This window comes from Berghia stephanieae, chromosome 5 (assembly GCF_034508935.2).
Source record: "Berghia stephanieae isolate SIO BIC M18660-M18661 chromosome 5, UCSD_Bste_1.3, whole genome shotgun sequence".
NCBI lineage: Eukaryota > Metazoa > Mollusca > Gastropoda > Nudibranchia > Aeolidiidae > Berghia > Berghia stephanieae.
The window spans coordinates 30,143,495-30,167,948 of record NC_088364.1 but is presented as its reverse complement, the minus strand read 5'-3'; the positions used below and the strand labels follow the sequence as shown (position 1 = coordinate 30,167,948).

General features: G+C 32.8%; 2 protein-coding genes across 6 annotated transcripts in view; one reads left to right on the top strand and one right to left on the bottom strand.

Moving 5' to 3' along the window:
- LOC144972734 (E3 ubiquitin-protein ligase SMURF2-like) overlaps positions 1–10,926 on the top strand; it is a 101,438-nt gene extending 90,512 nt beyond the window's left edge. Inside the window, exons 13-17 of the mRNA XM_078914320.1 lie at positions 633–770; positions 1,330–1,450; positions 2,058–2,259; positions 3,408–3,492; positions 3,869–10,926. Of these exons, the coding sequence (XP_078770446.1) occupies positions 633–770; positions 1,330–1,450; positions 2,058–2,259; positions 3,408–3,492; positions 3,869–3,968 (646 nt within the window). The 3' untranslated portion in view covers positions 3,969–10,926. The remainder of the gene's footprint in view (positions 1–632; positions 771–1,329; positions 1,451–2,057; positions 2,260–3,407; positions 3,493–3,868) is intronic.
- Positions 10,927–16,187: 5,261 nt separating this feature from the next.
- LOC144972731 (diacylglycerol lipase-beta-like) overlaps positions 16,188–24,454 on the bottom strand; it is a 35,739-nt gene continuing 27,472 nt past the window's right edge. For all 5 annotated transcript variants that reach the window (XM_078914317.1, XM_078914314.1, XM_078914315.1 and 2 more), the window contains 3 exons: positions 21,096–21,202; positions 18,840–19,061; positions 16,188–16,862 (listed from right to left, as the gene is read on the bottom strand). In XM_078914317.1, the coding sequence (XP_078770443.1) occupies positions 18,863–19,061; positions 21,096–21,202 (306 nt within the window). In that variant the 3' untranslated portion in view covers positions 16,188–16,862; positions 18,840–18,862. The remainder of the gene's footprint in view (positions 16,863–18,839; positions 19,062–21,095; positions 21,203–24,454) is intronic.

Here is a 24,454-nt window from a genome sequence, read left to right as displayed (position 1 = left end):
TGTATTGTACATGTATCACTCCGATCAAAACTAACTGTGCCTCTATTTGTTTTCTAGTCATGCTTAGTCATATATGAATTAATTGAGTTTTAAGTGTAAATTATCAACAGAAGTCAGATTTCGCCCAAACTTGGATAGTTTTAAATGAATAAAAAGTGAGGAAAGTTATAGACCCCATTCACTAGCTATTAGGCTTGTTTCTCCAAAAGGCATTTTCGTAATGACTCTCCAGCTTTTTTGGACGGTCACTATTCAAACTGGATAGTTTTTGATAGTTAAAATGAATTGTAAAATGTGAGAAAAATTGTAGACCCTATCCACAAGCTATTGGAGTTGATCCTTGGAGGTTAATGCTTTTGAAAATAAAATTTTTATTTTTTTTTATATAATGACCCTCTAGCTATTTTGGACAGTCAGTATAGATAGAATGCGCTTGGCCAAGGAGTTCACAACATTGCCATCCGGAAGTATAACGGACCAACACACAAACTCTGTGTAACCATGAACTTTTATAGTCTGGTTAATGCAGTTTAGTGAGAACAACTCACAAATGCGGATGGCAAAAACAATAACAAAGGCCTGAGTGACGTCATCTGCATACTATCTATTCAAACTATTCTGTCTTTTCACAGGGAAAACAACATTGAGAATGTATTGGATCATACGTTTTCTGTGGAACACAATTCTTTCGGTGCTGTGCAAGAACATGAACTGAAACCTGGTGGTAAAGATATTGACTTGACAGAGGACAATAAAAAGGAATATGTCAAGTGAGTTTCTCCGAGCAACTTTTGATTAGAATTGAATAGATCAAGCTTAAATGCGAGCTGTTTGCTGGGTGTAACTAAACTTTTTTTTATTTTTAATATTCTAAATTTATTTTGATGTAGAAATGATTTCATTGAAATAGATGCAAAGTAACTATTTATACATGGCATAAAGTAGTTTTGTCCAAATAAGTTTTTGCACCATTGACTTTATTGAAGTTTGATTGGTTCAAAAACAGATAATAAAGTTAGAACTAAATGCATCTGATTCTCATGAGAAGTCATTTATCAAAAGTAAACAGTTTTTTACCTAAAGACTATCATAGTTTATTTTGGCAGTATTGGGTATCTTGAGTTAGAAAGATAAAATTTACCCATGGTCAGCAGCGTAAAAAAAAAAAAAAACAAAAAAAAAAAAAAACCCCAACAAAATAACACTTGTAATTTCAATACATCTTTTCATTGTGAGAGGTGATCCGAAAGCGTTGCTCATGCCTTTAACTGTCTAAAACATCACACCTATCCTTATACATCCCTCCCCTCCCCCTCTAATTTTTTTCAGGTTGTATGTCCAATGGAGGTTTATGAGAGGTATTGAGGCACAGTTCTTGGCTTTACAGAAAGGTTTCAATGAGATTATCCCACAAAATCTTCTACGGACATTTGATGAGAGGGAGTTAGAGGTAAAATAATAAAAAAAATTCCTTTTATTATTTATCCATTCTTATATTAAATTTACTAACTTCTTCACTCAAGGTTTGCTGAAGTCTAAAATCAAGTTAAAAACTCACAAAAATTTGGGATGTAAAACTTTGTATTTTCCCGTACTTTTTAAGTCGCTTGAACTATTATTCTTTTTTAAAAAAATTTTTTTTTGCTTTACATGTAGTTCATATTGTGATGTATTTTAGAATGGTAAAATGTGAGACATATGGAATATATAGAGCTTGCAATTATTTTATATTTACACAGAGTCTGGATGTAATTCTCATCTATGGTTTGGTGGTGCAAAGTCATCCCTATTTTCATATGTCCAGAATTATCAAGTTTTATCTGTATTATCTGAAAGTTAAAGCTTTGAAGGTCTATTATTTTTGTGTTTTCCACAAGTTTCATATCCCAATTCATGATAGTCAATATTAACTAAAAAACAAAACAAAAACACGTCCAAATTGGGCAAAATCATCCTAGTTTACATTACAAAGTTGGTGTCTTAGCCATAGCTTCTACCTATGTTAGTCTTGAGGAATGCTATATATATATATATATATATTATTCCATCATTTTCAGCTGATGATTGGTGGTTTGGGCAAAATAGACCTAGATGATTGGAAGAAGTACACACGCCTCAAACATTGCTCAACTGAGACAAACATTGTGCGGTGGTTCTGGAGGGCAGTTGACAACTTTGATGATGAGATGAGGGCACGTTTACTTCAGTTTGTTACTGGAAGCTCCAGGGTTCCACTCCAGGGGTTCAAAGCTCTTCAAGGTAGATTTCGGACAATAACTGCTCATTAGAAAATGCATTTTTAACCATATTATCTTTTATTTGAAATTGCTAGAGTTTAGAATGTTCTTAGAAATGTCTACCAACTGTCATTTTTACTTAACCCCCCCCCCCCCCCCCCCCCCGCCAAAAAAAAAAAAACCAAAAAAAAAACCCTAACAACGGACAAAACCAAAAAAAAAAAAAGAAAGAAAGAAAAACAAAGAGCTTTTATATAGTGCAATATCCACTAAATTTACTCAAAGTCCTTTTTGACATTGTCCCGAGCTAAAATCAAATGAAACGTAATATAGGATAAAACAGGCCTGTAAGACGTTTTACCATTTTTGACAAAGGATGATAGGTACTCACTCATTTTACACATGAGTGCAGTGAAAGAGTTTTGAGGAAAGAGTCTTTAGTTTTTTTTTACTTAGGCAAGATTATCTCCCAATTTGACAACATGAGTGATTCCTGTTGACATCAGATGAGTTTATTTGATGGATTATATAATATATTCCTTCATGGAATGCCTAGGAGATGGTATCTCATCCTGCGCAGAACGCGAAGAAGAAGACCTGCGCAGAAGGGCGTCTTTTTTCCCCCTTTTATAGCAAGGATCGGTGGTAATTGGCTTTTTAAAAACTTTTTTCCAAGACTGGTAATTAGTTTCTGCTTTTCTTTCTCAACAAACAGTCTTTTTATATACTGAATTTATGGCTAAATATGAAGATGATGTTTATTTTTGACATACTGATGGACTTTGCCTTGTCTTCTATCCCCCTTTATCTGTGTTATCTTTCAATGCTGCTCTCTGTTGTCTGTTCTGGATTGATTTTAGTCGTTTTTTGTTTTTTTTTACTCGCTTTGAAAGTGATCCTTAACTGAGAAGGGAGCTGTCAAATTTGTAACTTGTAAATTTTTAGTGAGATGGTATTTTTTTCCCTTGTAAATCATCTCTCCGTTATGTTCTGTTATAGTTTTTAGTTTTGAATTTATTGTACTTTGTAAGCATTTGGGTGTATCCTTCACAGCAGGATCCGTTGCTTGCTCGAGCTTGAATATTAGCATAGTGAAGCCCCTAAAAATAAATACAAAAACTAAACCAAACCAAATTATATTTCTCAAATGACTTTATATGACTTTGTCAGGTTCTACTGGAGCGGCTGGTCCTCGCCTGTTCACCATCCACCAAGTTGATATCAATACAGACAATCTGCCCAAGGCACATACCTGGTATGGCTTACATAAGTATAACATTTTTCGCTGGTGTTTTTCCTTTTGTTTATTTTTTTTGACATCATATGGTATTTGTTATTTTAAAAATTGAAAAATAAATAAGATATATTTGTTATGGCCACGAAAAGTGTTTATGTCGCGCTGAATGTTTTCAAGACATGTCCAAAAATGATAAAAAACAAACAAAACAAAACTATAGAAATGATGATAATGATAATTATTATTATTATTATTTTCATCATTGATATTAACATTATCACCATCATCATTATCTTTTCCTCTTATTATTATTGTTATTATTATTATTATTTTTATTAATATTATTGTTATTATTATTATTGTATTAAATTGTTAACAATTTTATTCTCCCCAGTTTCAATCGTCTTGACATCCCACCCTATGAAAGTTTCGAAAAATTCCTTTCAAAGTTGACATGTGCTGTAGAGGAAACGTGTGGTTTTGCTGTAGAGTGATTGAAAACACGGATTGTCATCGTGTAAACCAACCTACAACTACTCTGCAAAATAACCAACCAGCCAGCCAAACCCACCCTGTCGAACTAAAAGTCGATTGATCTTTTCATTGAAAGGAGTCGACTGTATCAGGCACGGAAGTTGCCTTATAAATGTTAAAGCATCGTTTAAACTTTTAAAGAAACGAAACGAATGAATCCAAACAGTTTATGAAGAGATTCGATAGATGGAACCTGCCCACTCTTTACTTCAGTTTGGATGTGATTAAGTTATTGAAACTCCCTAACCCACTTAAGCTGTTCCAGTCTTGTGTGTCATATTGACAGATCTGTTCAATGCTATTTCAAATAGCAAAGCTCACCTACACGTGTGACTCTCAAAACACTATTATGTCAGGTCGATCAGTTTTAAAGCTTAAAACATAAATTACAATCAAAGACATCAAAACTTGTCTCATGTTGATATGTATGGGGAGGTAAGAATAGCGAGGTGGCATAGAAGTTAGAGCATTGTACTGTTTGAGCCCCGCTTCAGGCACTTTTTCGTTAAAATTTTTTTTCCTTTAGCAAGATTATTAACTCCCATTTTGCTTACTTTGGACAACAAGGGAGATTCCTGTTGACATCTAACGGTTGTTTGATGGATTATGTATATTCCTTCATGGAATGCCTAGTCATCTAACGATGCGATGCAGAGAATCATAATTTTGAAAATGATGTTTATATGCTGTATTGAAGACTATGAATTCTTTGATTTAAAGAAATAAATAGTCTTTCAGAGCTGTCAGGCCCATGGAGCCGGAGTTTCTCCCAGTTTCTAAAGCGTGAAACGGACAATAGCAATTGCTTGCTACCCTTTAGATAGGACTGTAGACTATCGCAAAGTACTTTCTGCCAGATTTAACAGACCCAGCTACCCAATCACTGTTTGATGGACAGAAGGGCTAGACAATAATCTCACTATCATCCGATTGCTCGGGACTCCCATTCTTTCATGAGGAAAATCTAAAATCTCACATTCTGGTCTTGGGTGACTGAAATATCATTTTTATGGCATCTGGTTCACCCTGACCTAATACCGTTTTGAGGCAATAGGTCACAAATGGAATTCTCGGTTGTTACAGGATTTGATGAAATCCTCACCTGAATTTTTCACCTACTCGTTTATTCATAATGCAAAAAATTGTTTGACATCTTACTCTATAAGGACCTTTGAAATTTTATTTTTTTCTCCCTTGTGTTAAAAGACTTAAATTCTATGAATTGTTTTGGATTTGCAATGTGAATTCCTTCCTGTTTTTTTTTTTTAATTTTCAATTAATTGATTGTTTTATAAAAGCTTTTCATGATCCATCCAATGTAGTCGCACAAAGATAAATGTTTTTGGCTGATATTATTTGGAATGGTTAAACAAATTAGATTTCCTTTAATCTTTTTTTTTGGTGTGTTTCAAGGTTTTGAGGATCTTTGATGAAGTGATTTATGAATTTGTCGAATGCATTGTGTGATTAGGTTCTGTAAAGGGAATATTGTTTTGTTCTTATTTATTTTCCAAATCTTTAAAATAATTTAAAAGATAAGAACAAACGCTTTGATTCTCAAGTCTTACTACTTTTTTTTCTTCTTATTTATTTGTTCTGTGTCTGATATTATTACAGCTTTATTCATGGTTTTGTTTTATTCAAGAGGAAAAAAAAAAGTTTTAAAATCAAGTCTACGTCATTTCATACAGCTTATTGAAAAGGGCATTAATGATGACAGTGGAATCCGGTTAAAGTCAATACTCAGCTTATACTTAAAATCAACACCTCTAGTTGGTCCGAACGTTTCTGTTCTTTACCTAGGTGTGTTCCATTGATAATGGGTAAAGTCAACCTTGCTTACTTAAAGGTAACCAATCTTTCTGGTCTGGTGGTGTTGGCTTCATCAGGATTCCACTGTGTTTTATCACCAGTCTGTCACAGGTCACCTCAAGCTTGTATTTTACGGGGGTGGATCAGTTGCTGAAATTTTAATTTAAAGCCCTAGTGACCAGAATTACGAATTTCTTTTCTTTTTCTTTTTTTTTTGTGTGTAACCTTCCAGTTTTTAAGAAGACTTCAATTTCTTTTTTTTGTTTTTTTTTTTGTTCAGTAACTGATCCACTGCACCATTTACCAGATTAAGGCGATGGGTCACATTTTATTTTCTTGGCAAAAACCATTTTCATCCGTGAACAACTTTCACTGTTAAACTTTATTATCCCACGTTAAAGACTAAAATGATATGATTCAATGCTTAGTTCCACAGTTTACTTGATTCATTTTACTTTATTAATATAGTCTTTATAGTTTAAAAAGGTAAGATTGAATGTGATGTCATATATGGACAACACAAAGCGACCCCATTTTACAATGAAATTCCTTCCGTCATTAAAAAAAAAATATCTAGATACATCACTAATTATGTGTTTATATTTAGAGCTCCATCATATAACAAAATACTTGGACGGCACTCAGATACAAACCAACTTAGTTCGATTTTGCAGTAATAGCGGGTTTTTTTTTGCTTCCCTGTACACACAGCAAGTGGACAGCTAGGTTTAAATTGGATATGGTGGAATGTATCATAGGGTAGTGAGCACCATTTCACCAGTTAAATACATCTTTACGGGCCTCTTGACTCCAAAGGACAACAGTACACGCTGCATGCCGAATTACAGCATGGTCTGCAATACGGTACACTGGAGCTGGGTGACCAAATTTTATCTATACGATAAGTTGTTGCCTTCCAGGAGCTTCAGATTTCACCACACTTGGATTCCAGCACCCTTTTAGGCTCCTCCCGAGAGTGTGCTGGAATTCAGTGAATACTGTAGTAACACGAGCACAAATGAATGCATAACCACTGGTTCTCGCTGTAATGTTGAACTTTATTACGAAGAATATACAGAGCAATAACATTCATGGCCGATTTTCATATATTAAAAAAAAGGACTATAGTTTTAATAATTTAAAAACCAAAATATAAACGAGTTTTTTTTTTAAAAACACATTTTGTGACAAACTATTTCAATCAGTGTCTGACTTAATTATTATCACTGTTTTGGCAGGGGACAAAAAAAATCAGTTGACCTCAGTCAAGATATTAAATGAAGTCCTGTAGGTATTTATTTTAATAGTTTGAATCATAAATATTTTCGACGTTTCGGGTTATCTCTTTTTGAGACATTTTAGTTATTGAAAAGACCTCCAGGATTTTTTGTTCTGGTTTTTTTTTTTTTTTGACTCCATTGTTTCTGTGATTTTAAAAAAAATATTTGGAGTCAAAAATGAAGGTAAAACATTTCTCTTAAAGTGCCTTTGTCTGCATCAATCTTGACTCAGCACATTAAAAGATGAATTATTTTGGTATTTCTTTTTTTTTTTGGCTTTTAAATCTGCTATCATCAATCTTCAGTTCATAATTTAGGATAATATATTGCAGCAATGGAGAAATATGTTTGAAAGTAAATGTTACCAATTTATCCATGATGAAGATTTCAAGAAATTATAGTATATATATTAATGGTATTTTCTTCTTTTATTACAACAAAGCCCCTGGAAAATAAGTCAAAAATATATTCCAAGTTTTGATTGTTGTATTTTAAAAATCTGACCTTCAACTGCATTTCAAGAAAGCAAAATTGGCTGTAATCTTTCCACATGGGTAACTTAGGTTGTTGATATTGAAATGCGTACAAAAATAAACTTCATGACAACCAACTAGTGATAATAAAGCCCATAATTTACAATCAGTTATTAGACTTGTTAATATTGACTCAAAGGCTTTTTCTCAAAAGCATCATTTCCGATGTCCATTTATGGTGATGGAGCGTATTAAATTGTATATTATTCAATGAATTCATGTTTAGAATACTTAACCATCAACTCAGGGGATTTTATTTTTTTCATAAGCAAAATAAATTCTAACATTTCTTGTAACTGGTTTATTACATGTTGATGAAACTTTGCAATCTCGATGATGTTTATCTAATAAGATTAATAAGGACTCATGATTTATGTATCATTAACATTTTTTTTTTTACTAAATAAAGTTGTTGAAATAATTTTTTTTTAAAAAGGCCAGGCAAAGGATTATACAACATAATGTTTTCTTTTAACTATGTTTAGATACGACCAGGCCATGACCTGAGAGTGTAGGAAGTTAATGACTAAATCTTGTTCAGGGATTTTGCGTTTCATTTTCATGAACAAGACTTGCGACAAGACGGAAATCAATTTCTAACAATCCAAATTCTAAATAATAGAACATATTCTAAATAATAGCACCTTGTTCTTTCCCCTGATAGTCACGTTTAGGGAGTATGAATGCAGTTAAAATACAATACTCGCTGTATTCTAGCACACACAATTCCAGCTCACTCTGCAATGTGACATGCCGGAGCTGGATGATTGAATATGTTACTTACCTCCCATGAGCTTTGGATTTTAGCACATTCGGATCCTAGCTTCTCTGTATGCTAGAATCCCGTCTATATTGCATCTTAATGTTTGTTTAAAAAAAAAAAAAGAATTTGCACATTGACAGAAAACAATGAGTCTGACTGTCATTGGATGTTCATGAAAATGAAAAACATTTTTCATTGTAAGCATGTATTGATATCAGCTGTGGGTAAAAATCCTAGTAGAAAAGCTAGGACTTCATGTCATCAAATTTTACTGTCATAAATCGAAAAAAAAAAAAAAGGTTAATAACTTCAAATTATAGCATTTTGTGACTTCACCCTCAGAAAATATGCCTTTAATTTAGTTTATAAAACATTTTTTTAAAAGTTAAATTATTAATGTACACATTTTTCTTGTAATTAGATTCAATTTTTTTTTTTTTTTATCATCACTAAAATCATGGTATGAATCAGGGGAGTGCTTTTATACAAAGAAAAAAATAATCTTTTTATATAACGTAAATATATACATTTTTTTTTTCCATCAACACATTATGCATTGCTATGATGATTTCCTGCTTTATCCAATCCAACCATTATACCTAAAGCTTATAAATCGTAGCTCTTTGATAAAGGTAATGTTGTTTATTTTTACATTTGTGAAGGGAGGGATGAACCGTGTCGTGATACACCTTGATGTGTGGTGACCTGACAAAAGGTGCCAAGAGGTCTCAATTCAATGGAGATAAGGAAATATAATGAGGCAAAAGGTACAGAAAAATTTTTAACATATGAATGAATGAAAAGATAAAATTCCTCCTTTGAAAAATTTATCACTAGGTTCATTTTCTGGAGGGGAGACTGAAATAACCCTGACAGTGCCACAAAGTTTCTTGCTCAATGAAAAATACGAGATGAGAAAGTGGAGTTGAACTGGGCCATCTCATATGGAAAAAGTTATATGGATATCAGGGATGCCCTTTGTTAACATAAGAAAAGCCTGAAAATTTTATTAGTTTAAAAAGCATGTGGAAATATTTCGTGCAAAACTTCTCTTCATCAAATGGAATCACCATAAAATCATAGAAAAGGAAATACATCCATCTAGCTTCCCCTTAACTTTTGCCTTTAAATAACCAATGCTTTCATCTTTTATAAAATCAACTCACAAAGGTCAGCCGGAAAATATAAAAAAGCCGGAAAATATAAAAAAGCTGGTTTTCCGTTTAAGCCGGAAAAAGGGCATCCCTGAGATATTAATTGGATTTAAATGCCCTTTCGAAGCCTGGATGTATGTGTCTGTTTGTGTGTGTTTGAGAGAGAGAAAGCGATAGAGTGTGTGTGTGTGTGTGTGTGTGAGAGAGAGAGAGAGAGAGTGTGTGTTTGTGTGTGTGTGAGAGAGAGAGTAGTGCATGTATGTTTGTCTTGAATCCATTCACCGGAAGGTTGTTCAATACCAAATTACCAAAACCTAGGAGCCACCAACACCACAATTTGTTCCATTCTGCTATTCACATATAAAAAATCCAAGGAAACTATGGTGCTCTTACTCTTAAGCCTTAAAATTACCTGCAAAACTACACCAAAGGTGGTATGCAAGAATAAAGAAGAAATAACCTTAGGAGAGTATCCGCAGAAAATTTTACATGCTTGTTTTCAAATAAAACCCTCAAACACATCAATGACCTATTGTCAGATCAACCCTCACAAACATACTTTGTTGTAAATCAGTTATTTGATGCTATCTAGTTTAATCATCACAGTGCCCTTAGACTAGTTAAGAAAAGAATGTGAATATTTATACATTTTTATACCTCTGTACAAAGGTAATGTACATATTTTTCAATATGATGTTATACATGTGTCATGAAATATATTTTATTAATTATAAATATAAGAAAGATGTGCGACAACCGACTGTCTGATGGCGTTGAATTCTGTTCTGTATATTATTTTTTTTTTTCAATTTTACATGATTGAAACGCTGACTGATGAATTTAAATGAAGAAATGAGTTCTTGATTATTGAATGAATGGCTAACTTGTTGACTTATGCACGAATGAAAGAATATGCTATGAATTATTTAATAATGAATGAGTGAATGCAGACTCACCACTAATACTGAATTTATTCGGTGTATATACAGATTGTTTTTGTTTTCTTTTCTTCAAATTCAAAATTTGCCTCAGTTAGATTTATTCAACCAAATTCGTAATTCTTTAGAACCATTTTAAAAGAAAATTTGTGTAAATTGTTTATTTTGTGGGACGATCTAATTTAACGCCAATCGGTGATAAAATAAGTGATCTATCATAGAAATAAGGGTGGAAATCCCGCATTTTTTGGTTGATACAGTGGCTGGTCTGTGAATGAATTGAGTGTACAAGGATTGAATTGAATGAAAGAATTGATGATGAATATATGTTTGTGTAAGAGTTTTTTACCGTGCATAAAACCACCGTGAATGAAACCCTTTTGTTGTGAATATTTGTAGTGGAGAGAGATAATAAATCTGTAATGTATTTATTACTTACTCTGTTGTTGTTTCCATTATTTTACTTCAACAAAACGAAATCAAAGGTCTAATGAAAAGGTTGGAGAAAGTCCAACCAGTTGTCTCTAGCTAAGAACTCAGTAAAGAAGAGAACAAAATAATAGTTGATTAGTATCTCTGAAATTTCGGAAAAAATGAGTGGAGCAGGCACCTATATTGACAAGAACAAGAAATGAACTGCAAGAAGACAATAGAGAATAAAAACTAGGGATAAGGACCCGAAAACATGAGTTCTTGAGGTCATGGGGTCAACATACAAACACCACGTAAGTTTGTTGGCGAGCTCGCAGTTAAGCTAATGAGCTCTATTTTCAACACAAACTTGGCGGACTGACTGATACACCGAGCAAGTTCAAAGACTGGGTGAACTTTAACCCAGAAAAGTTATTTGAGAAGGCACCTACATTGTCAACATTTCTTGTTACCTCTGAAATGTCTTAATGTGAAATTCTACACTTTGCTCTGAGAGTGATAAGGAAAGTTTTAATTGATAGCTGACTGTTGGCTGCTCGGTTTAATCAGTTGAACATTGTACTAAAAGGTATTTGGACCAATTGTTGAAATCGCATTCGACAGGAAATCTTGATGTCAGTGAATAGTGAGTCTAATATTCAGCCAGTTGGGATATATTTGTAATGCAGTTGCCTAGAGTAGAAGTTATCACAGTCTGTTTAAAAAACACTGTCTGTTTTAACCCACTGAAACTGAGATAAGTTCTCGCAGCTCAATAAAAAAGGAGGCAGATTCACCCAAAAAAAAAAAGTCCTTCGGGGCATTAGGCCAACGGAGCCAGAGTTTATCCCCGTTTCTATAGCATGAAACTGACAATAGCAATTGCTTGCTATACTTTGGATAGGATACCAATCTATCGCAAAGAACTAAATACTTTTCAATTTCACCAGGCCTAATAGATCCTGCTACCCCTTTGTCTTACTTTTTCTCATGTGCTTTTAATTATTAATCTAGAATTTTACTTCCCATTTTCTTCCTTTTTAGTGGTGCTGAAATAACCTAAACCTGTTCAAAGCGCCATAACAGCTTAAAAAAACAAAAAGAAACAAATATGACACAGCATGACTGAGATTGGGTCTGGGGTTCGAATGGGTGATTTGGCACCTTGAAAGAGAGCATTCCCTTGGAAAAACATTTTGCAAACACCCATATCCTACAAAAAGACTCCAGACAGGGTCTAGGCTAAACCTAATGGACTCATTCCAGAATAATGATATAAAGCCACATGTAAAGGACGAATCATATTGGCGGATAGAAGAGATAACAAGGTTTTGAACAGATGTAAAACCAAGGCAACTTGACCCTGTGTAGTCCTTATAGGCCAATGGAGCTGAAATCTATCCCGGCTTCTACAGCATGAAATGGACAATAGCAATTGCTTGCTGCCCTTTGGATAGGACGCTAGTCTATCTCAAAGTACTTTCTGCCAGAAAAAGGAAAATATAAATTCACAATTTTTAAACAGTCCATGAGAATAAGTAAGAACAGATGGAGATCCCAAGAGGATACTATCAATGTACTTGGTTTGAGATCACCTAAAAGTCTTATCCCGCCACTGATCCCACTAAGAGGAATACACTCAAATGCTTACATTATACATTCAAAACAACATATTACAATATATAACAAAAAGGGATGATTTAAATGGTAAAAATAAATCATCTCCCAAAACTTTATCTATACATTTGAATGCTTCCCACCCAGCCAAGTACTCCGACAATTGTTTGTTTGTTTTTAAGGGTTTTATGGCGCTTACAACACATTTAGGTTATATCACCGCCAGTAACAAGGAAGAAAATGGGATAGTAAAAAGTTCTAGAATTACAATTAAAACACCCAAGAAAAACTAAGAACTGGGAACAAATAGGGATCAGATGTAGATTCCAAGAGCATACCACCAATGTCCCAGATCACCTATAAGTCTCATCCGGACACAAACGCAAAATCCAACAAAGAGGAACACACTCAAATGCTTACATTATACATTCAAAATAACAAATATAATAATACATAACAGAGAGATGATTTACAAGGATCAAAATATCATCTCCCAAAACAACAACTATGCATTTGACTGTTTCCATCCCATCTAGGACTCCGGCCAGGGCCAGGACAAAACCAAATAATCTCATTCCAAGACAAAGACAGCAAGCAGTTGGTAAACAGGTATAGAAGGATAGAAGTCACAGTAAGTGGTTCCCTGCCCACTTCGGGAAGACAAAAGACCTCACTAGCCAGTGAGTAGAGTAATGAGTTCTAAGTACTTTATTCAAGAAAACATCACTGGGGCCAGAGTAATGCATTTTTTTTCACCTATTTGGTCACTATTGAAGACGAAAAACTGCGATTTAAAAATTTGCAAACAAAATTGAAGTCAGTGTTATTCATTATGTAATTATAGTTTATCTATAATTTAAGATCGAATTCAACAGTTTCATTCATTCACTCATAATATACCTAGGACAATAAAAGAATTCAAGCAATATAATTTTCATGCAGGTAATATGTAAATTAGATGCACATTAGTTTTGTTGAAAAAATATTGTAAATAATCATGTTTTTGTTTGTTATTAGCTAAAAAGAAAAATTTAAAAATAAAAACTCCATACGAAAGCCAATGAAACGAATTAGTCTGATTCCAGAACAAGGAGACAAAGCGAAATGGAGAGGACAGGTGACATTGTGAATTAGGGGGATAGAGGACATCGGCAAGTCACCTGCCCACCATCAGAAGACCCCCACCCAGCAATGAAAACGAATGGTCTCATTCCAGATCAAGGACACAAAGCCAAATGGAAAGAAATAGTGACATCATCAAGTCATGAACAATTCCCGACCGCTCTGAGCACTTATTGTCAGCATGATGGCGTTTGTTGCCTGAACAAAGAAGAAGAAAAATATAAAAGACATAGTGAATTAGGGGGATAGAAGACATCAGGAACTGACCTCTCGTCCCATATGAGAAGTCAGAAGACCCCATCCAGCAATGGAAACGAATTGGTCTCATTCCAGAACAAAGACACAAAGCCAAATGGAAAGGACAGGTGACATAGTGCATAAGCGGAAATAGAGAAAGCAAGACTGTGGGTCATTGAAGAACCTACCAGCCCAGGGATGACCAATGTCCCATGCCCTGAGGAGAATTCAACTCACCACGTTACAACTGTCACATGTCCCCTGGCACTGGCATGCTAAAAGCAATATCATGTATATTGGAATGCTTTTTCATGAACATCATTGTATTAGTTCGTTTTACTACTGTGTTTATAAAGCCTGTGTCAGATATTAATATTAAGGTGGCGATGTGCCGAATTGACAGTAAGGGTGAAATTGGATAAACGTTTGGAAGGGGGGATCTGCACATAGTAATAAAATAAAAATTTAGCTGAACGTTTTCAGTGACAATCAAAGCCTTTAAGCTCAATAACAAAGCGAAAAATTCATAAATGCATACAAATATTTAAAACAGGATGAAAAATCATTACAATTTACATAACCTCAAACAAAAGTAATGCATTTAAAAACCAGTTAACTATCTTACTCGGGGAGAAAACATATTTAAAAAATTGGCCAGAAAACTTGTCCTTCAAATATTGACCGATTTAAATGATCCTTATCTTGGCAAAAACACTCAAACCTGGGACTTCACAGAGGTCCCAAATTTGAGAGTTTTTGCCAAGATGAGGGTCATTAAAATCGATCAATATTTCAAGGACGAGTTTTCAGGCCAAATTTTTAAATATTTGTTTTTCCAGAGTGAGGTAGTTAACTGGTTAAAATGATAAACATTATGACTAGAAAGTTCATGTTTTTTTAATCTTACACATGGTGCATGTAACTCCAACTGGTAACCTGGTCCTGGAAAAACATGACTTGGGGCTTAATCTTCAAATTAATTTCAGAATATTAGATATTGAATTAACGCTTCAACAATCATAAACAATATCTAAACAATGAAATTAAATCATGAAATTAATATGGACAGATATGTATGGGTAAATATTATAACAGGAAGTATAAAATAAAAAATAAGCAAGATTCGAACTCTCTCTGTCTCTCTCTCGTGATTCACAAACACACACGAACAAACATACAAAAATCACAGAGCTCAAAATAAAAAAAATCTTTACAATATTTCATTAGCCTGTCAATATACATGATAAAAAACAAAAAAATCATAATTTGAAGCATAAAATGCATCATCTTAATAGCATGCATGACTAGGCTTATGCTTGTAAAAAAAATCTAAAAATTGAAAAGAAAAAAATATAAGTAGGATACCAAAAGAAGAGAAAATAGGCCAATAAAGATCAGTATTGTATCACGAAATAATATTATTAGAAGCCAATTATTGACGGCAATCTCTACACTTTGAAACGCAAATTTAAAATTATGCTAAAATAAGTAGGTCATGGTTGCAATACAAAAACAAACAATAATAATAATAATAATAACAATAATAATAATAATAATAATAATAATAATAATAATAATAATAATAATAATAATAATAATAATAATAATAATAATAATAATAATAATAATAATAACCAACGTTACAAAGGTTTTATAGGAAGAATGATAGATTGTGTAAAACATCTGCAGTGATGGGCAAAAAGTCATTTGCAGATTAAGGCATTGAACTTGAAAGATAACAAATAATAATAATAATAATAATAATAATAATAATAATAATAATAATAAAATAATAATAATAATAATAATAATAATAATAATAATAATAATAATAATAATAAATAAAAACAACAAACATAGTAATAATAATAATAATAATAATAATAATAATAATAATAATAATAATAATATAATAATAATAATAATAATAAAAGAAGAAGAAGAAGAAGAAGAAGAAGAAGAAGAAGAAGAAGAAGAAGAAGAAGAAGAAGAAGAAGAAGAGAAGATGAGGTGAATAAGAAAATGAAAAATGAATGTGTGCATGAAATAAAAGCAATCATAGGCGCAGTAGAGTTTAAAATCATAAACTAAAAGTTTTACTTTTGATAATAATGTTTTGGAAATAATAATTAAAAAAAAACAAATCAACCAAAAACCAAAACAAAGTACAAAACAAAACCAAAAGCAACACATGGATATAAATAAAATAAATATTGCATGGATAACAAATTATCTAGACAATCTTTTGCTGAGTGTTCAATGCGACTTGAATCGTTCTGAGTCAATCTGAGATGACAATATTAAGACGTTGCTTTTTTTTTTTTTCTTTTTGATTATGAAAATATGAAAAATAGCAAAGTTAAAAGATTTTAAAAGATTTGTAACAAATTGTAAGTTAAATTGACAAATCTGGTAGAATTTTTGGCACTAGAGAATCCGTGCACTATGGCACTATACATACATAGAGGAAGACGACGTATTTTCTTTTACATTGAAATGGGAAAGTAAAAAAAAAAAAAAAAAAGAAAGAAAAAGAGGAAAAGAATCGACTACTAACATTAAAGTGAAAAGAGTTTATAAAGAAACAACAGTACAAATGTGAATGCTTTGTTAAAAAGAAAAAAAACAAAACTTTGAATATCAGTCTTTATTGATATTGTCATCAAATTGTCTAAGTCTAATGAAAGCACTTGGGTAATTTACTCTAAAACTGGTCTAAAGAACGATTCCAAATAAAAAAGAATACTCTGAACCATCCAACTTCCTGTAAATCTAACTTAAGATAAGAATTCAAACACAAATAAATCTTACGTGATCTAAATATGAATCTTTGAATTCCCTAAAGTTACTTTAACAAAAAGTTGTGAGGTTCCCAGGATTCTCAATGTGGTAAGGCAGCAAGGAGAGTGGGCAGACGTGGTAGAAGTTGAAGTAATTTCATCAATATGAACATCTCTTTTCCCACTGCTTGAAAGATGAAATGGGTTCTGTTGGTAAGATGAAAAAATAATAAATATATTTATAATAATAATAATAATAATAATAATAATAATAATAATAATAATAATAATAATAATAATAATAATAATAAATAATAATAATAATAATAATAATAATAATAATCTGAATGTCACAACTGACCAGCCGACTACAACTTATCCTCTTTCCTGGTAAAAATTTCCTCCTAAAATCTCACATCATGTTCTTGATTTAAACTAGAACGTGTAATTCTAAATAGATTTTAATTCTTAGCAAAATTTGTAATCGCTATAATAGCAAATAATTTTGAAATAAAAACCAGCAAGCCATGACAAAAAAGAAAACAACAAAAAACCCAAATCAATATCGCCGACATGTACTTATTTGTGGGTCTGATAACCCAGTTCTTTATGGGCTCATTGTTGTAAATGGAATTTTTTTTAAATGACGCAAAATATCATCCATTACAACAATGTTAAACTAGGCCCAACATTGTGTCCGGTTATCAGACCTGCAAATATGTTCATGTCGAATAAATGATGAGACTCTTTCATGTTTAAAATTATGTTAACGTTATTTTTTTTCTTTTTAATTCAAAATCAATGAATTAACAGGAAAATAATTTTTTTTTAAAACAAAGGAAAATATATTTCTATTGATTTTTTATATGTAAAGAAAGTATTTGTAATTCAACCAATAATTTTTTAAAAAGTCAAAAGTAGAGAAAAAAAAAGAGAGAATAGCTTTGTTTGGCCTAGTGGCATAACATTTGGATGCAGTGTGTAAGTAGAAGGTTTGAATCCCCCTGTTGATGATGCATAGTTGAGCTTTGGAAAAGGGTCTTCACCACACCATGTTATTCAAAGCTGCTGTAGCAGGCTTGCCAATACGAATTGGCAAAAATTAGAAGTCGGGTATGGAAAAATTAGTCGTGATTACAAAAAAAAATTGTTTATCACTTGCAGTCGCAAGTGGCCATTCATCCATATATGAAGTCTTAAAAGTTTGTTGAGCATTACACAACTTAATTCTTTTGTGAGGTGACTTGGATTATTTTTGTTGTCTATCAAAGTCAAGTTGAATAAAAGTCAAAAAAACAAAAATAAAAAGTCACAAAATCCACTAAACTATGTCCTCCACTGTATTACTATTATAAGGGGTCCCGATAGCTCAGTTGGTAGAACACTCGCTTCACAATCAAAGAGACATAGATCGATCCCAGGTGCAGTCGAGATTTTTTTTTTCTGACCACTCTGTCCATCCAGCAGTAATTGGGTAGCTGGGTCTGTTAGATCTGGTGGAAAGTATTTTGTAATAGACCAGCGTCTTATCAAAAGGGTAGCAAACACTTGCTATTGTCTGTTTCACACTGTAGAAACTGGGATAAACTCTGGCTTCATGGGCCTAATGGCTCTGAAGGATTACTACTATTATCATTCATTAAAATCCCTGTATCGTGAAAATTTGGAGTAAATGTGATGTAAATTAGTAGCTGAGGTCTAAAATTCATAGGAATATGAAAAATAGTAGGATTTTACAAATATTTGCTGTTGCACATTGCATAAAGTGAATATTGCTCGGAACGTGTTGCTCAAATAATTAACATTGCTTGCTCTATCATTATGATTTCTGAATCATTAACTGATTCCAAGATGAGGTGGCTGAGTGGTTAAAGCATTGTGACCTGTAAGGTCCTGAGTTCGAACCTCACTCTAGGCACTTCACTTTTTTTCCTTGGGTAATATTATTAACCAATAATTTGCTCACTTTGGACAACAAGGGTGGTTCCTGTTGACATCAGACATTTGTTTGATGGAATATCTATATTCCTCCATGGATTGCCTAGTATCTAATGATTCTGTGCGGAAGGGTGTAATTCAAAAAAAACAAAAAAAAACAACCTTATTCATGGTAAATTAAAAAAACAGCAAAAGCCTTTACAATATAGGATTCAGAAAACAGTGATCCCATCATTAAATACTCACACGTTTGAACACAATAGAGAAACTTATGCAGAACATTCTCTCAAATACTGGGAAGCCCTTCTGGCAGATGGAACATAATTTCTGTCTTTCAGCTGCTGAAGAGCGTCGTTAACAGCATTAGGGAAATGATCAGCCACCATTTTATGACTTATGACAATCTTGTCAAAATACTCTGGACTGGACCAAACGGCACAGTACTGGGGGTCTTTTATACATGAAGCTCTGAAATATAAAATTCATTTATAAATTCTCTCTTTCAAACTGAAAAAAACCCATTAAAAAAAAAATAAATAAACAAACAAGAAAATCAAGAGTACAAAAAAAACCCCCAAAAAACCCAGCCCCCTCACCCTCCTCAGAAAACAAAAGAACCCCAAAAACTGACTAAACTAATTTGAAAAAAGAAAAAGGAAAATGAATTATCAAAATGAATTCATGCATTTATCTGTTACTTTCATAAATGAAAACTTTGATTTAAAGCAGGAGATATACTAACAATTTAGAGAAAAATAATCTACCCCAACCTTCAAGTCAGCATCAAAGAGTATGATTTAATTTATGGCTATAAACTGAACATTTTTCTGTTGCCCTCCATATATAATAAGATAACTCAGGAAAGGAAGGTTTATGTTTTTGTCTTTAAAAGATCTACGGCGCTTGCAACACATTTAGGTCATATCAGTGCCAGTAAAAAGGAAGAAACTGGGATAGTAAAAAGGTTTAATAATAATAATAATAATAATAATAATAATAATAATAATAATAATAATAATAATAATAATAATAATAATAATAATAATAATAATAATAGATCTTTATTGTCCATAAATATGGCAATTTGTCATTTAGTTACACTTGTTATAACTATAACGTTAAACGATAACTGTAACATTGAACAGATATTTCACTCCTACTTATTCTCTCTCTCTCTCTCTCTCTCTCTCTCTCTCTCTCTCTCTCTCTCTCTCTCTCTCTCTCTCTCTCTCTCTCTCTGTCTAGAATTACAATTAAAGCATCCAAGAATAATGCAGACAAAGGGGAATTGGTTCAAATAGGGAACAGACGTAGATTCCAAGAGCTCACTATCAGTGTACTTAGTTTGAGATCACCTAAAAATCCTATCCAGACACAAGCACAGGTCCCCACGAAGAGGAATACACTCAAATGTTTACAAATCATATATAATACATTTAATACAAAACACAATACAGTGCATAACAGAGAGATGATTTACAAGGAAAAAAATATCATCTCCCAAAACTAACTACATATTTGACTGTTTCCTTCCCAGCCAGGGTATCCGGCCAAGGCCAGGACAAAACCAAGTAATCTCATTCCAAGACAAAGACAGAAAGCATGTAAGAAAACAGATAGGGGGATAGAAGACACAGTATGTACCTCCATGCCCACTATGGGAGGTCAGGAACCCCACCCAGTGGAAAGGAAGGGGAATGGTACATGCTACTATAAAATGACAAAACATAATTTTTGATATTTTGATGGGAAAACTTTTACCTGAAATATCAACCTGACCCCCCCCCCCCCCCTCACCCCTTGTGGTCATCTCAATCTATTCATATTTTAAAGTGAAAATCTTTTGTTACCGAAATTTTTAAAATGTGCATTGTCATTGTGCAGTGGTATTCAAGTATTCCCTCAAAGCCATTAACGTCAATGGACAGAAACAATTGACTGCTACCCTTCCGATGTTCAGTCAATTGCAAAAGCACTTTCTGCAAGCTCTATCAGACCGAGCTAACCTATCAATGCTGGATGGATAGAGGAGTGAGAAAAGACCATTGAATGCATCCATTGCCAGAATCCGTCCCTTTGCTAGAGAGGCGAGTGCTCTACCAACTGATCTATCAGTCAGGACTTCAAGGTAACATTTGTTATGGAAAAGAGAAATCAAATTTTTCCCAACACTTTAAAAAAAAAAACCCCAAAAAACTCGAGCTTTTATATAGCGCAACATCCACTAAATGTGCTCAAAGCGCTTTACAAAGAGTTCTTGGCCAACAGCAACGCTTAACATGTAGGACGTGACATTCCACCTGTTAGGCGATATTACATTTTTTCGGACAGAGACAACACTGTTAACGACCAGGTACTCATTTTACACCTGAGTATGGTGAGAAAATATGAGTAAAGAGCCTTTTTCAAGGACTCAACTATGCGCCGAGTGAGGCTCGAACCCAGGACCTTCCAATCCGAAAGCGAGTGTTATACCACAAGACCACATAGCCGCACACTTACGTGTCTCCATTGACATCCATGATGTGTAAGATTTGACCAGCTGGATGTAACGGCCATTCTGTGTCAAGAATTTCTGCCATTTTGCTTTCAGCAAGTCGTAATGCATCCTGTAAGAAGATGAGATTTGAAATGACGTATCGAAGTTTTAAAACAATTGGTTAAGCCAGAAGTAGTAGAATTTACAAAGATGTGAGTAAAAAGACTATTAAATTTGTTGATGAACGCTGAAGGCAAATTGAAAAAACAAATACGATTGAACTTTTAAGATATGGGTAATGAATTTCAAAAGATTATAATATGTACAATCTAAAATGCAAATTTCTAGTGAATTAATGAAAATCTGTTTAAAATTTGTTTATTCAAATATTCTAATATCAAATATTTTTATAAATTTGATGTATGGAAGCAAAAAAAAAAAAAAAGAGAAAAAAAGTGCCAATTGTAAAATGTAATCATCTCTTGACTTCAATATTTCATTCTATCCTGGGTTAAAATTACTAAACATTTTAGAAGTGAATACAAGACAGTCTGGAGCTGTGGGCTATAAAACTAAAGAGCAGGAGATTTGAGCATTTGTATAGTGGAACATCCACTAAATGTGATCAGTGTCTCACAAGGAGTCCCATGCAAAAGACGAGAGAAAAGAAAAAAACCCCAACAAACATATGGTAATAAAAGGCGAGCAAGGAATCTGATCCACAGTGAAGCAAACCGATATATCAATTTTATATTTAGTTACTTAAAGAAATTATGTAAATAGTTTCTATAACTATAAAAATTATGTATAATTAATAATTTAAAAAATAACTAAAGAGACAAAAATAAAAATGCAAAACATGAATCCAAAGAAATATCAAAACATTTTTTTTTTGGCTTAAACAACATCAACACATCAAATGTTACTTACAATTTAGAGAATGGCTAAACGGTTTTAATTAAACAAATGTTACAAATACTTTCATTGAACCTAAGAAGAGCTGAAATCCAGGTTGTGATAATGGAAAAATGCCGTTAACTAAATAAACCCACAACATTTATAAAATCTCAAAAGCAATGCTCCCATCACAGATGGAGAGTAGTCAAGTACCACCATTGTACCACCTACATGTCATTTCTGTAGGAATAAAGTTGTCAAGTAGAGCATTGAACACATCATCAAGCACCCTAAACGTTCAATGCATGTTTAATTTGTGTCCTGGTTAGAATTTTAACTTTTTAAAAATGTCATCTAAATTATAACCATGCCATTTCTGTAGGTCAAGTACAACACTGAACACATTATCAAGAACACGTTCAGAGAATGTTTAATTTGTGTCCTGGTTAATATTTTAACTTTTTTAAAATGTCATCTAAATTATAACCATGCCATTTCTGTAGGTCAAGTACAACACTGAACACATTATCAAGAACACGTTCAAAGAATGTTTAATTTGTGTCCTGGTTAATATTTTAACTTTTTTTTAATGTCATCTAAATTATAACCATGCCATTTCTGTAGGTCAAGTACAACACTGAACACATTATCAAGAACACGTTCAAAGAATGTTTAATTTGTGTTCAGGTTAGAATTTTAACTTTTTTTTTTTGTCATCAAAACTAGAAATCAATGAAATTGTCAACGAAAATATTATAAACTCTAAAACGCAGTTTCAACAGAGCACAACAAGCCCACCTACACTTTTTCAGTTATTCTGTAACAATTTCAAAACTTGTTAGAATTTACCCCTGTCCGGTAAAATATCCTTTAAGCGTTCTGTTGACCACAGGTCTATTATTCATATATGGAGGATAAGTTGCTATGGTTTCATAACACACCATTTGAGGGTAGATAAATTTATAATTTATAAATTTACGTAAATTTATTCAACATCAAAAAAAAAGAAGAAAAAAGAAAGCTTATCTGAGGTAAACATCAGTCTAAATCTATTAGGGAAATAAAAAATTTCTTGGAAACTGGCATTTACAATGTCAGAATGATTAACTCTTATTTCTTATGTAATAATTGGCACTTGTGACCACATTCCCCTCCATTTCCAAAAGAATTAAAGAGACTTAATTTAAAGAAAATAGAGTTGCAGAGCCAAACATTTTTCATCATCTGAATTTAAAAAATGTGACAACTATTATGCAATTGTCAGTTGCATTTTTGTGATATCTGAATGATGAATAAAATCTACCATAACTCAACAGAGGTACTCGCTACTATTTTACTCAGAAGAATGGGCCATTTCTTTAAAAGATCAGAAAGGATCTTTTTAAAAAATGCAAAAACTAAACAAACATTGTCAATAATCATGAACACTGAAAGAGGAGCAGAGTAAATGCATGTAACATGACAACTATTCATGCAACAACATAAAGCAAACTTTAAACTACTCATGCAATACGTATTAGATAAGCACATTATGCATCAGAGCAAACTGAGAATTGCCAATGGAAACTTTTGGGCACATTCTGACACCTTTTTTATTAAACAAATATTTCTGAGGATCGAAAAAAAAAAAATTAGCAAATTACAAATGTTATCAACTCCAATTAAATTTCCAAAACCTTAATAGTTTTGATGCAAGGAAAACCAGGTCTAAAACAAGTGACAAGCAATAAAAGTGGTATATATGATTTATAAAAAATCTGAATTTCAAATTAAAATTTTTGCATCAAAACAATGTTTGAGCATTTATATTAGGTCGTATTAGGTCTTTGATTGACACTGAAATCGCTAAAACACTTGTCACTTCTTTTATTCTTAGTACACTTGACTATTGTATTGCATTGCTCATTGGATGTCCCAATTATGATATTAAAAGATTGCAGAAAGAAGAGAAGTTTCTGTATGTGGATTTGAGTGTTTGTTTGTTGCTTTAGGTCTCTTCCAACACAATTGAGGTTATATGAGAGACCGCTGAAACAAAAAAACAAGCAATCCAACAAAAATAGTACAAATGTAAATCAAAATCATAACCTAAAGATATCATAAGCTAAATTATAAATAACCAAGAACAAACAGGCAGAAGATTTACAGAAAAATAAATATCCCCTGTCAAAAATACAATCACAAACCAAAGAAGCAGGATAGGCTAGTAAAGAGAAGAAGAAACGACATCACTATCGGATCGTACACCCATGCGAACATCATAGGTATATGATTCAAGGGTGATGCTCCCATCCAACCACCCACTGGATTTGAGTGTGCGAGTGTATGTTTGTCTGAGTGTTAGTGTGTATGATAGTTTAAATAGTCTCAGTTAAGCGCCATAGAACACTTGTCAGTGGATTAATGGGTGCTATGTAAGTATATTACATGATAGTGCCAATATCCATTAAACGCACTCAAAGCTCTTTACAACAGGTCCCTTATC